At 36.2% G+C, this 13196-nt stretch overlaps 1 protein-coding gene across 3 annotated transcripts in view; it reads right to left on the bottom strand.

Annotated features, from left to right (window-relative positions):
• The window catches only part of LOC111502173 (uncharacterized), a 29766-nt gene that overhangs the window by 6379 nt on the left and 10191 nt on the right, over positions 1-13196 (bottom strand). For 2 of the 3 annotated variants that reach the window (XM_074181550.1, XM_074181551.1), the window contains exons 5-8: positions 8467-9078; positions 5040-5429; positions 1311-1855; positions 828-1203 (exon numbers count right to left, since the gene is read on the bottom strand). In XM_074181550.1, the coding sequence (XP_074037651.1) occupies positions 828-1203; positions 1311-1855; positions 5040-5429; positions 8467-9078 (1923 nt within the window). The remainder of the gene's footprint in view (positions 1-827; positions 1204-1310; positions 1856-5039; positions 5430-8466; positions 9079-13196) is intronic. The other variant, XM_074181552.1, reaches the window with a different exon arrangement.

The raw sequence follows: 13196 nt of genomic DNA, 5'->3' as shown, positions 1-13196 counted from the left end.
GGTTTTCACTTTAAATATATCTTTTGTCCTCTATTTCATCAAATTCCACCTACCCAATTTCTCATTCATTAATGCTGTTCTTTCTCTCACTCACTCAGCGATCATTCCACTCACTCACCCAATGGGGAATGTTCCTCCTGACGAAAATTAAGTAGTTTTCATAAAACAGCTCTAAAACAACGCATTTTAAACTTGTCATTCCATCCTTTTTCTTTAAAAAATTATTTAAATACTTAAAAATGTGGAATGAAATAATGCATTCAAAATTTAAAGGGATTCGTTTCTATTTCACCATTTGGCAATATCGGTTATAGCTATTAAAGGACAATGAATATGTTACCTGTACGAGACAAAGATGACATATTTCAGAGGCGTGCTGTTCTGTTTACTTATGTTCCGAGTTCCGAGACATCTGTGACATATGATATTTTGTGCACCTAACCTATCTTCCTCTATATAAATAAATAACAAAACAACTGTTGTCTATGTGGCTTGTGGAGGTGGTATTGAACTGTAATTTATATTTTGCCTTAATTGTTGATTTATATAGATAATTCTCCTTATTTAAAGTAGAATATCTAGGTACGTATAAATTATTTCTAGGCGCTGTTGCCAATATGTGAATTAGAAACAATTCCCTTTAAAAATTAAAACTAAACATTTGAAACATCAATTTGAATACTTTTCAAAGTGAATTTGAAAAGCTCATGAATTAAACTCAACTTTATTTTGTTCAAACTTGCATTTGCTGTAATAACCCAAATTGAGGAACATTCCCCATTTCCGTTTGATTCATATTTTTTTCTACCCCTTCTCCCTCATCTTACCTCTGCGCGTCTTTTTGACGGGCAGGGCGAGCTCCTCGCCCTCGTTGCTCGCGGCCGGCGTCCAGGCGGGGTCTTCGTCCGAGTCCTGGAACTCGGCCGGCTCCTCGGGCTCGTCATCCTTGTTGATCTCCGCCAGGCTGTTCTTCCCCTTGGCCGCCCTCTTGGTCGACTCCCTCCGAGGAACGTTCTCTGCCGCCGCATGCTGCTGCTTCTGCTTCTTGCCCTCTTTGTTCTTCTCCTTGCCGCTTTTCTCCTTCTTCTCCTTGTGTTTTTTCTCCTTCTCCGGCTTCGGCGGCTTCTCGAGTTTCATTTTCTTCTTCTCTGCCGCCGCCCCCGCCTTGGCAGCCTTCGCCTTTTCTTTCTTCTTCTCCCTCTCCTTAACAATTCACAATTATAAATTAATAATTCACATAAACCGAAAATGATTTAACAATGCATTAGAGAGTGTAAACTTTGTTGTTCTCGTTTTTCCGAATGACCTACCTTCTCGCGTTGCTCCTTCTCTTTTTCTTTATCTTTTGGCTCTGTCTTGACCACCGCAGTAGCCGATGCCGGGTGTTTTCGGTGCCCGAAAAAGTCGTCGTCCGAACTGAAACCATCATCGGAGCTGTCGAAACTGTTTCGCTTCCTCTCCTTCGGCAGCGGGAAGTACCGCGGGTCGTCCTGCGGATCACCCTGCGACAGCCTCATCACCGGGGTTGGTATCGGCGGCGGTGGCAACACGACCGGCGGGGGCGGCGCTGGGGTCGGCAGCATTCCGTTGCTCTCGGGCGGTTTTTCATCCATGTTCTTCGTCGGCACCTTCGGCCACGGCTGCTTCCTGCCGCCCCCTCTGACCGGAGGCGGCGGCGAGGTGTCCCTCTCGCCTTGCAGGAACTTCAAGTAGCTGCTCATGAAACCCGAGCTGGCGCCGCCGGCCTGTTTCTCCGGGGGTTTCACCAAGGGTGATGCCGCGGTAGCCGATTGTACGGACTTCCGGTGGTTCTGCCCTGCTCCGGGCTGTGCTTGGTGGTTCGATCTGGTCGTATCTGAAACGAAACAGGCATTAGAAACATGCGTAGGCACATACATCAAAATTTTTTTTCTGGGTTCATTGGGCACCACTTCTTTTCTGATTCTATATCAGTGACATTGAAAATACTTCAACGACACTGATGACCTGAAACTATTCAGGACAGTACCATTTACCCAGCATTAACAGTGACTCTATCAATAGTGAATAATTATCAGGAACTAGAGTATGAATATTTCTACTTTGATTTTGAGAAAGCTGATTACTTTGGATTGAATTATTATTTAGCTGGTATTGATTGGGAATAACATTTGAGAAATATAACAGATATAAATGCGGCTACCAACATTTTTTATAATTTTTGTATGAGGGTATATGTAGCTTTGTACCGTATGTTAGGCAAACTAAGTCAAAATTTCCCCGTTGGTTCAACAATGATTTGAAGAAACTCATTATTGAAAAGAAAAAAGCTCATAAAGCCTATAAACTTAGTAAATCTTGGGATGACTACCAAATATTTTCAGATTTCAGAGCCTGATGCAAACTGGCGTCAAAAATTTGTTGTGATGATTATATTAAAAGAATTGAAAATAACTTGAAATCAAGCATGAAAAGCTTTTGGAATTTTGTTAACAACAAACGGGAAAATTATGGCTTTCCTGATACTATGTACTACGGGGATAATATTTATAAGAATGGAAATGACATTGTTAATGCATTTGCAGACCAGTTTCAATCAGTTTATAGACCACATAAAGATAATGAAATACCAATATTAAGTTATGAGAAAACAATTGATATCAATAGTTGTACAGTTTCCTTAGAAATTATCCTACAAAAATTATCGGAATTAGATCCATATAAGGGTCCGGGACCAGATGGCATTTCACCGATGCTTCTGAAAACCTGTAGATTTACACTAGCTAAACCATTATTCTTATTATTTTCAGCTTCACTTACTTTGGGAAAATTCCCCCTCATTTGGAAATCAAGTTATATAACGCCAATTTTCAAGTCTGGTAACAAAGCTGACAAATAATTTTAGACTGATCAGCATATTAAGTACAATACCCAAACTGCTTGAACGCATCATTTGTGATAATATAAAGAGTCCTTTAAAACAAGTGATTATTGACGAACAGCACGGATTTAGTAAAGGTAAATCTACCAACACTAATCTACTGTTGTACACCCAGTATATTTTGAATGCTCTGGAAAATAATCAACAAGTGGACGTAATTTACACGCATTTTTCAAAATCATTTGACATCGTGAACCATAAAGTTCTTTAGCAATTGGCTTTTTTGGGAGTTTGCAAGACTGGTTCTCAAGTTACTTTTGTAATAGATCTCAGTTTGTGAAAATTAAAGGATTTATCTCTCAGGAGATATATGTTACCTCAGAAGTACCTCAAGGGAGTCACTTGGGATCTTTTCTCTTCAATATCTTTGTAAATGATATCAAAGAAAAAATTACTGACTGTGAAATACTGATGTTTGCAGATGTTCTAACATTTTTTAGAGCAATTGATTTGTTGCAGGATTGTGCGAAAATTCAAATGGACCTTAAATCTTTTTCTGATTGGTGTAAGATGAATTATATGGATGTCAATGTGGCAAAATGTAAAAGTATTTCCTTTTCAAAGTCATTAAACCTTTATACAGCTGGTTATAGTATTGCAGGAAAGAAGTTGGAACGTGTACAATCTATACGAGATCTGGGTGTTATGATGGATGACAAGATGGACTTTCATTTAGAGTATGAACACATATCTAACAAAGCGATGAAAATGTTAGGATTCATATGCAGATCAACAAAAGATTTTACCAACATTTTTTCTATTAGATCAACATTGGTTAGATCAGTGACTGAGTATTGCACTTGTATCTGGTCTCCAACATACTTCAATCACACAGTTATGAAAAGTTCTGAATAAATTTCTTAGATATGTTGCCTACAAAATGAACATGCCAGCGAGAAGTCATTCACTTTTTAAAATTCGCTCTACTAGTGGATTGCTCAAACTCAGTACAAAACTCGGTACAAGACGTTATATTTGCTTTCGGGGTGTGTGTTCTACCACATGTCTTCAATCAGTATTACTAATACAAAAACGTGCAATACGATGCATATTCAAAGCCAAGCCTGGGGACTCTTGTCGGCCTCTTCTTGCCTCTAACATAATCCTAACTGTGGTCTCCTTATTTATATATGAGACAATCTGCCTTCTCTTCAAAAATAGGGTATTGTTCAACAACTTGGACGCGCCAATTTATCAAACCAGACAAAGATTCAGCTTCAAATTACCGCTGCCTTCTTCGACCCTAGTTAAAGATTCCATTATTTACAACGGTCTCAAAATGTTCAATCATCTTCCTCAAGCTATAAGAATCATAAATGACCTTAGAGCTCTTAAGAAAGAGTTGAAAGACTTGCTTTCTGTGAGACCTTATTATAGCTTAGCAGAATTCTACGATGATAATTTTAATTGAAAAGACTAACTGTTTAAAAATCTGTTTAAAATCTGTTTTTCCGTTAATCAGCTGCCGCCCCCATACGAAAGACAACTCTCAGAAGTTGAGAAACTTGTGCGAGCTAAGGACTAACGAGGTCTTACCTTTTAACGTGTGATTCCTAACACGGTTGCAGAATAATTCCAGCTTCAACCAGATAAATTCTCTCGAAAAATATCTGGTCAAGGCGGGAATCGAACACACGACCTTTCGATCGTGAGTCGGACGCACTACCACCGCGGCCAATTCCACAACTGTAGTAATATCTACGGTATTTTATTGATTTGATTTTATTCAATTCAGTTTAAATTGATTTATTTAATTTTATTGACCATGTTCCTATATCCTAAACGTTTATTATTTACATGTCTCTTTTCAGTTCATTTTATCACTTACTTTTAGTGATTTCATGTATATGAAAAAAAAAAAAAAATGTATATGTTATTTATATTTCGCATGAGGCTTTGTCAATAAGAATTTATTCTTCAGACAATAAAGTATATTTGAATTGAATTGAAAAAAGTTGTCCTGTAAGTAAGTTTCATACCTGTTTGGATAATAAAGGTTTATTTATTTGAAAAATTGTCTGATAGACATATTAATAACAGAGAGGAAAAAAATCTTCATTGTCACGTCATGAAATATTCTTTTTTTTTTTTCTAAAATAGAATAAAAAATGTCACCCACCTTGCGACAGAAAATTCAGCTCTTCTTCGATGTTGGGCACCACAACCTTGGGGTGTTCCTCGGGCTGCGGCGGTTGCTGCTGGTGCTGATACTGCCCCGGTGGCTGGGGCGACTGTTCGCCATAGTTAGCCAAGGGGGTTAGCTCGACGGAAGAGGGGTACTCTGACGGGTGTGGCGGGAGGTGGAAAGGAGCAAAGTACGGCAAGGGAGGCGGCGGATGGTGACCGTGTGGATGCGGCACCATGAGGCCCTGGTGCTGCTGGTGCAGACCCTGCGCCGCGAATATTTTGGAAGTGGGCGGCGGAAGATTCCATCGATCAAAATCGAAGTATGCGCCATTCTGCTGGGGTTGATTCGCACCCGAGCTGTGGGCTGGTGGGGGGATTCGACCTGGAATAAAGGAATGCCGACCTCGTGATGACACAACAACTACACATTACTTTTTTGTGTGGAAAACAAAGTGGGCGAAAAGCAACCTTTTTTAATTTTTTTAAATATTCAACAAGTGATAATTCTACAGTTAATGCTCTACATAAATTCAACTTCAAAGACAATATAAAAATTCAGCGTGGGGTATGAACAATTGATTCACAAATATAATAATTTTAACATTTATGAAAGAATATTTTTAAGATAATGCAGGTCCAAATTCCAACTATTACCAGATCATCACGCACTATCTATCAGACATTGATCAATAATATGAAACTCAATATGCACCTATTTTATTTTTTGATTTCATCATGATAAACCCCATAAAAATATATATACAGTAGATAAGAATACATTTCACATAATCTTATTGAAATAAAATACATTGATAACTACTCTAATCATCATCCTATACACATTGAACATGTAATTTAATCTGATAACATTATGAGAGTTGAAAAATTATAAAAATAAATTGCAAAAAAAAACAAATCTCCTATGAATGTTTTTAAAAACTTTGGAGAACCCATCACAGATCTAGTGAAAAAGCAAATCATATCACTGATTTTCTAGCACTAAATAGTGACATGAACTCGAGAAATTTCCATATTAGCTTTTCCATAATTCCAATAACACAAATAGATGTTTTTGAAATGATATTTAAAACACCAATAAAAACTGCCGAGAATACAAATGATATAAAAGAAAAGGTCCTGAAAAGCTGTTGCAGAACTCATCTCTGAGCCTCTTCGTGAAAAAATAAATGATTCGTTCACAACTGGAACTTTTCCTAGTGCGCAGGAGTCAAAATATATTCCTGTATATAAAAATAATTACTAGAAAATGAATACTTCGAAATATTCATCTCTCCCAACTACCTACACCTTAGGTTCTGCCTGTTGAAAAACAACTACTTACCCAGCTAATGCCACGCTGGATATTGAATGAATGAATGAGTGGTAATACCTCAAAGCTGGTCTGTAGGTGATTTACTCAAATAATTTCAAAATGGTGCTGCTGCTGGATGAACGATAAACATCTGCGAGACTAACCTCTGTGAGGTATCTTGCATATCCAGTGTGGCAGAGATGTAGCTGTTTCCGGCAGGTATTTACCAGAACTTACAATGCAGGTAGTTGGGAGAGATGAATATTTTGAGATTGCATTTCGAACTAACGAACTAAACATGCTAAACATCTGAAACTGTGAAAATATGTTTGAGACGAATGTTTCAACATAAAATCGCAAATCGAATGTCCGTAGCCCGCAAAGTTTTAAAACTCACCTAATTTTTCGAACAGAAGTGCAGGATAGTAAAAACTACAAAAAAATGATATTCTGAACATAGTATTATTAAAAAAGTACTATTCGCATATGAAGTAATTCAATATAATTTTTGACAGAGATCACTTTGATCCGTTTCCAGGAACTATTAAAAACAACTACAACAAGTTAGAGTCTATACTACGAACATCAAAAAGTAAATAATATTTTTCACTAACATTGCAGAAATGTTGAATAAAAATTATGGTTCAATAGACGAACTCCCAAAGTATAAACTTTTAAACTGCTCTTGTGCATTATACCTGATCATATTGCATATACAGTAGAATCTCACTCATTTGGCACTTCAATAGACTGATTCGTATAATACTCCGGCCCTGATTGGGAAAAACATTTTCACGTAATCAATTCATTGTTCATATACTTGAACATAATTAACTGAAATGTGAGCTAAGGGTTAACAAGGTCTTGCCTTTCAATAGAAACTCTGTTGATGTAATATTACTGTTTTAAGGTGATTGACAATGTTTCATGATGAATTTCACTAGTTCGGACTTCCATTGTCTAATATGTAAAACGATTTGAAATCCCCAAAACAACTGAAAAAGAAGAATTAAACATAAATAGCTGAAAATAACAATAATATTAAGCAAAAATAACCTGAAATGAAATAATAGTGAAATAAAATACACGGCGTTTCGATTGTTAGTATCTACAGTCGTCTTCAGGTGATGACTGGACTGATTCCTCCGAGAGACGACTATTTATGGGTCATTCGAGTACTTTCACTTATCCCCACTTTCCATTTTTCCGCTTCACTGGTTCAGTGGGAGATGACCGTTTGGCGGGAGTTGGCCATTTTTCGCTTGATGATGGGTTTCCATATGTTCTGCCAAGCTAGCGTATCTCTACACTAGCTTGGCTGAATACGTTGTTGGACAGCATGTAGGAGGCTTCCTTGAATTTTCTCCTAAACCAATGTTCCTCTCTGTGCAAGATCTCACCTTGGGACCACTCGATGTTGTGTTGATGGGTCCAAACATGGTCTGCTATTCCTGACTTACTGGTTTCCCCTTGCTGGGTGTGTTTCTTGTGCTCGGCAATGCGAACATTTAATGGCCTCTTAGTTTCACCAATATAGGATTTTCCGCACTCACAGGGTATTCGGTAATTGCAATTCTTGGAATCGCAGTCCGCGTTTGGTGGACTACGGATAGTATTACCAGATCTATCCGTATTTTGTATTTGTATTTCTTTATTTTCTGTTCAATCGTTTTAATTTTACTTGTATTTTATTTCACTATTATTTCATTTCAGGTTATTTTTACTTAATATAATTGTTATTTTCAGCTACTTATTTTTAATTCTTCTTTTTCAGTTGTTTCAGGGATTTCAAATAATTTTACATATTAGACAATGGAAGTTCGAACTAGTGAAATTCATAATATTACTGTATTTTAATTTTAATCAATGTTTAAAAAATCAGTATCTACCTTTTCTAGTAAATGAGAATTCATAAATTGAAAATATTATTATTGATATTTAAATTACTTTCTTCCCTTCTTCAGAATGTTTTCCCCAAAAGATAATCATCCCTAAAAAAATATTACCTTTTATAATGAAAAAAAAAATCAACACATTTTCTGTGATTTTCTTCACAAGCACCGACACAGAAACAGAAAGTGTGTTTTCAAAACTTAGAAATACTCACTGGGCAAATTGTGCAACTCTGGTACGGGGGGCTTATCGTTACTTTTCCTCCTCTTAATGGGCGGGGGCTTGACTTCCGCCTTAATTTCGTTCTGCTGCACTTGGCAGCTCTGCTGTTGCTGCTGTAAATTTTTGACAATGCTCATAGGGTCACCTCTACAGCTGGATAAGTCTTGAAGTGTTACCTGGTGTCCGCTGCTCGAATCAAAGTAAGTCTGTTGCCTCTCCCCCACTCCTATCACTATTCGCTGTTGCGCCGCCGATTCGTTCCTGCCCATGTCGCCGGCCCCCGAATTGTAGGGAGGGCCGTTCTGGAATTGCTGTTTGCGCTGCTGCTGGCCCTGCTGTTGCTGCTGCCTCTCGTCCCAACAATTCTGGTTGGACTGGTTGGCGTGGTTGGGGCGCTCGTAGCGCTCCGGGAAGGTCTTTTCTGGGTTCAGGGCTCTCGTGATGACAGAAGGGTAGGCGACGGTGCCGGTCTGCGAACTGGGCCGGGGCACGGACACGTCGAGGGGCGACGGAGGCGCCACCTGATTGCTCGAACTCTGCTGCGGAGACGAAATCGAGTTCATCGGGCTGTGGTACATGGGGTAAGCCGGACTTTGAGCGTGGCCTGCGAAACATACATTCAATTTAAATAAACTCGTTTCGCAACCTGGATAATTTATCATACATGATAATTATATTATTACCTTCAGAAGATACCACGGTTTTAGAAATTATCAAAAACTTTTCAATTACAAGATTGATTGATTGATAATATGTTTAGTGTTCAAGAATAAATTCTTGTTACAAATACAATGTCATAGATAAATATCACTATAAACATGAAGTATAAGATAAATATAAACTACTAGTACTATGTTGCTGTATCGCTGCTGTTCCAATATTTTGACAGAAACAACAAACTTAGGCGTGCCCAGCGTTATAGAACAGTGCTTTAAAAAAAAAATTTCTACAGCGCCATCTAGTGGCGAGTTACAGAAAAATTGATAGCCTAAAAACCTTCTCTATGATACAGTGTGTATTGAAACTTTAATAGATAAATTGGCGCCTCTAGGATTTCCAGCCAGTATAATAAAGTGGATACAATCATATATGACAGATAGAACCATGATAGTGAGATGCAATGATTCAATTTTACAGTCAGGCTGTGAAACTTGGGGTACCACAGGGTTCAGTTCTTGGGCCACTGCTGTTTCTTCTTTATGTAAATGATCTTCCACAATATTTAGAAAACGTTCATGTTACCATGTTTGCCGACGACACAACGATAACAATATCCGATCAGGATGCAGAACAGCTTGCAGTTAAACTGGAAATGGTTGTAAATCAATTTTCATCCTGGTGTCAGAGAAATAAGTTAATTCTAAACACGTCTAAATCGGTAATAGTCAAATTTTTTCACCGAAAATTGTTACCCAACGAACTTTTTGTAATTGACGACATCCAACCCTCTATGGAAACTAAATTTTTAGGCACTCATTTAGATGAGAGTATAAATTGGGGTAGACACGTTGAAAGTGTATGTTCGAAACTAAATAAAGCCTATTTCGCTATTAAACAAATGAAATCAACCTTGAACATAGCAGGCTTGCTAAGCATTTACTATGCTATGGCATATGCACATATTAATGGGGTCGAGCAAGATAATTCTTGAGAGTGTTTGTTTCCCAAAAGCGTTTAGTAAGACTGATTTTTAACTTGAATTATCAAGACAGTTGTCGATCTATCTTTAAAGAAAATAAAATTATTACGGTGCCTGCTGTGTACATTTTTCGATGTATTATCTTTACCAAACAGAATATAGATAATTATCCGTGTAATTCTGAGAAACATGAATATAACACCAGACACGGCAACTTATTGAAAATTCCTAAACATAGAACGACATTCTATGAGAGGTCTCCGGATTACAATGCAATCATATACAATAAACTACCAGAATCACTCAAACGGACTGGAAGTAACATCATATTTCAAAAGAAAGTTAAAGACTTGCTATTAGAGAAATGCTATTATAGTTTCCAAGAATTTTTAGACGATAATTTCTGAAAAATAAAATATGAACTAGATCTGTATACGTTTTTATATATTTCAATTGTGTATGTGTTTATATGTATGTATAAATTTATTTCTTTTTTTTATTTTTAGTGACGTCTTGTATAAATATTAACATTTTTAAATTTATACCTAGTATTCATTCTGATTATTGATTGACTTACCATATATACACTATGTATCGTGAATGGTGAATAAAATATTATTATTATTATTATTACTTATACATGTCGAGTTTCATCACGATCGGTTGAGCGATGTAGAAGTTTATCACTTACCAACCAACATCCATTTTTATATATTAGATATATACATACATAAGCAGAGGTTACTTGACAAGAACTTGGACAACGAATAAAAATATATGTTTCATACACAGTACAATCACAGTTTCATCACATTCTGAATTACAGGGCATCGTCAAAATATTCTTGTAGGTCATAATAGGCTTTATCACTTAATAGTTTTGTACATTTCTTTCTAAATATGATGAAAGGAGCCTCTTTGATTTCATTGGGAAGTTTATTGTATATTCTGATTCCATTATATATCAACGAGTTTTGAACCAAACATGTTTTTGGAATTGGTAGACTCAGTTCATTTGACTGCCTTGTGTGGTATGTGGCTGTAGCTGTAGATTCATAGTTCTCCCTATTTTTATGTATAATTGACACGGTTTCCAATATAAATATTGAAATAACCGTAAGGATTTCATGTTCTTGAAAAAGGGGTGTAAATGAATCCCGCCATTTCGCTTTACATAAATACCTGATAGCCCTTTTCTGTAAGACAAAAACCGACTGCAGGAAGGAACCCCAGTTCCTTTGAGATGATTCTCAGTGCGAAACATCCTGATGCCAATTTTTTGTTGACATGTGTAATATGCTGAGCGAATTTTAAATTTTTATCTAAATAAATTCTCAAAAATTTCAAAGTGGAGTTATTTTTTATTGTGTTATTGTCTAGGGAGATATCAGGTATATTACACTTGAATGCTAATATATTTGTTTTGCTAGTACTCAATGATAGAAGATTCGAGTCAAACCAATTCGTCACTTTTTTCATGTCTTGGCACATTTTGTTATGCAATCCCCGGTTTTTGTCCTTGTCATGCCACACTAATGTGGTGTCGTCAGCAAATAAGGTAAAGCTTCCTGTAATCGATATGTTGGTCAAATCATTAATGTATAACAGAAACAGTATAGGACATAACACAGAGCCTTGAGGTACTCCACAATTTATCTCTCCCACGTCCGAGTTAGATGACATTCATACAAATTGTTTTCTGTCAGAAAGGTACGAACTAATCCAAATATGACTGTTGTCCCTAAAACCATATCTCATGAGTTTCCGAAGCAATATGCTGTGATTGACACAGTCAAAAGCTTTGGATAAGTCACAAAGCACTGCTGTAGTGGCTTCCCTGCTGTTGACTTCATTATACACCAATTGCAATACTTTTGATATAGCTTCACTTGTACTCTAAAAATTCTGAAAGCCATACTGATGTGTACTCAATATCCCATTACTGGTCAAAAATTCCATTATTCTTTTTTTTACCAGTTTTTCAATTATTTTTGATAAAATTGGGATGAGCGATATAGGCCTAAAGTTTGCTGGATCTTCATTGTTACCATCTTTATGGAGAGGAATGACAACTGAGGTTTTGAGAATTGAAAGAAATGTTCCTTGCTCGAAGGATTTGTTAATCAGTACAACAAGTATATTGAGCGCAGTCTCAGGAAGCCTTTCAAGAATTTTAATAGAAATTTCATCAAAGCCAGATGCTTTCTTATTTTTTATGTTGCCTATCACTTCTTTCAATTCATTTATACTGATATGGTGTAATGAAAAGGTATTGTCTACATAGATATCACTGAGATATTCTAGGGGATCGTGAGTAGGTACAATGCTGATTTTATTTGAAAAAAAATATCTAAAAAACTGTTTTTTCTCTCTCGTATATGTAAAAAGGTGTCTATGTATGCTAGGTTGACTATTTTTAAAAGCCTAATACAACCTCATTTTGATTATTGTACAACATTACTTTTTCTACTTGGTGAAAATAAAATAGCGCAATTGCAAAAGCTTCAAAATCGGGGCATGCGATTAATATTGGGATGTAGCCATTACTCAGCAATTAAATCGATGTTACAGTGTCTAAACTGGTTTTCAGTTGAAGAACGTATATTATATATGACTATGATCTTTATATTTAAGCTGCATAAAGGATTGCTACCCAATTACTTTCAAAAATTTTTATTGAGAAATAATGAAGTTCATGATTACAATACGAGAAGAAATAACAATTTTTACATTAATAAAACTAACACTAAATTTGGAATGAATAGTATATTCCATAAAGGCTTAAACGCATTTAATGAACTACCACAATTTGTAAAAGAATCTAATTCAATAAACCAATTTAATTCATCATTAAAGAAGTATATTAGTGACAGCTCATTATGATATTTGTAATTTTTTTATTTTTAATGTGAACTAACCTAATAATCTATAGATATGTATGTATATTTGGTTTTCCTTGAAAGGTACTTTAAAATGTTATTATATTTACATAGTTAATGTCGTGAGATATTTATTAATTTGTAATTTTTCTTTTTTTGTATATTAGGCTTGCCTACTTAATAAATAAATACAACAATGTTTTGA

Source organism: Leptinotarsa decemlineata, unplaced genomic scaffold, assembly GCF_025532065.1.
Source record: "Leptinotarsa decemlineata unplaced genomic scaffold, Ldec_3_MD MMD2_tig00026314_RagTag_RagTag, whole genome shotgun sequence".
NCBI classification, from domain to species: Eukaryota; Metazoa; Arthropoda; class Insecta; order Coleoptera; family Chrysomelidae; genus Leptinotarsa; species Leptinotarsa decemlineata.
Note: the sequence above shows the minus strand (reverse complement) of the source record. Positions and strands in the feature narration are given on the sequence as shown.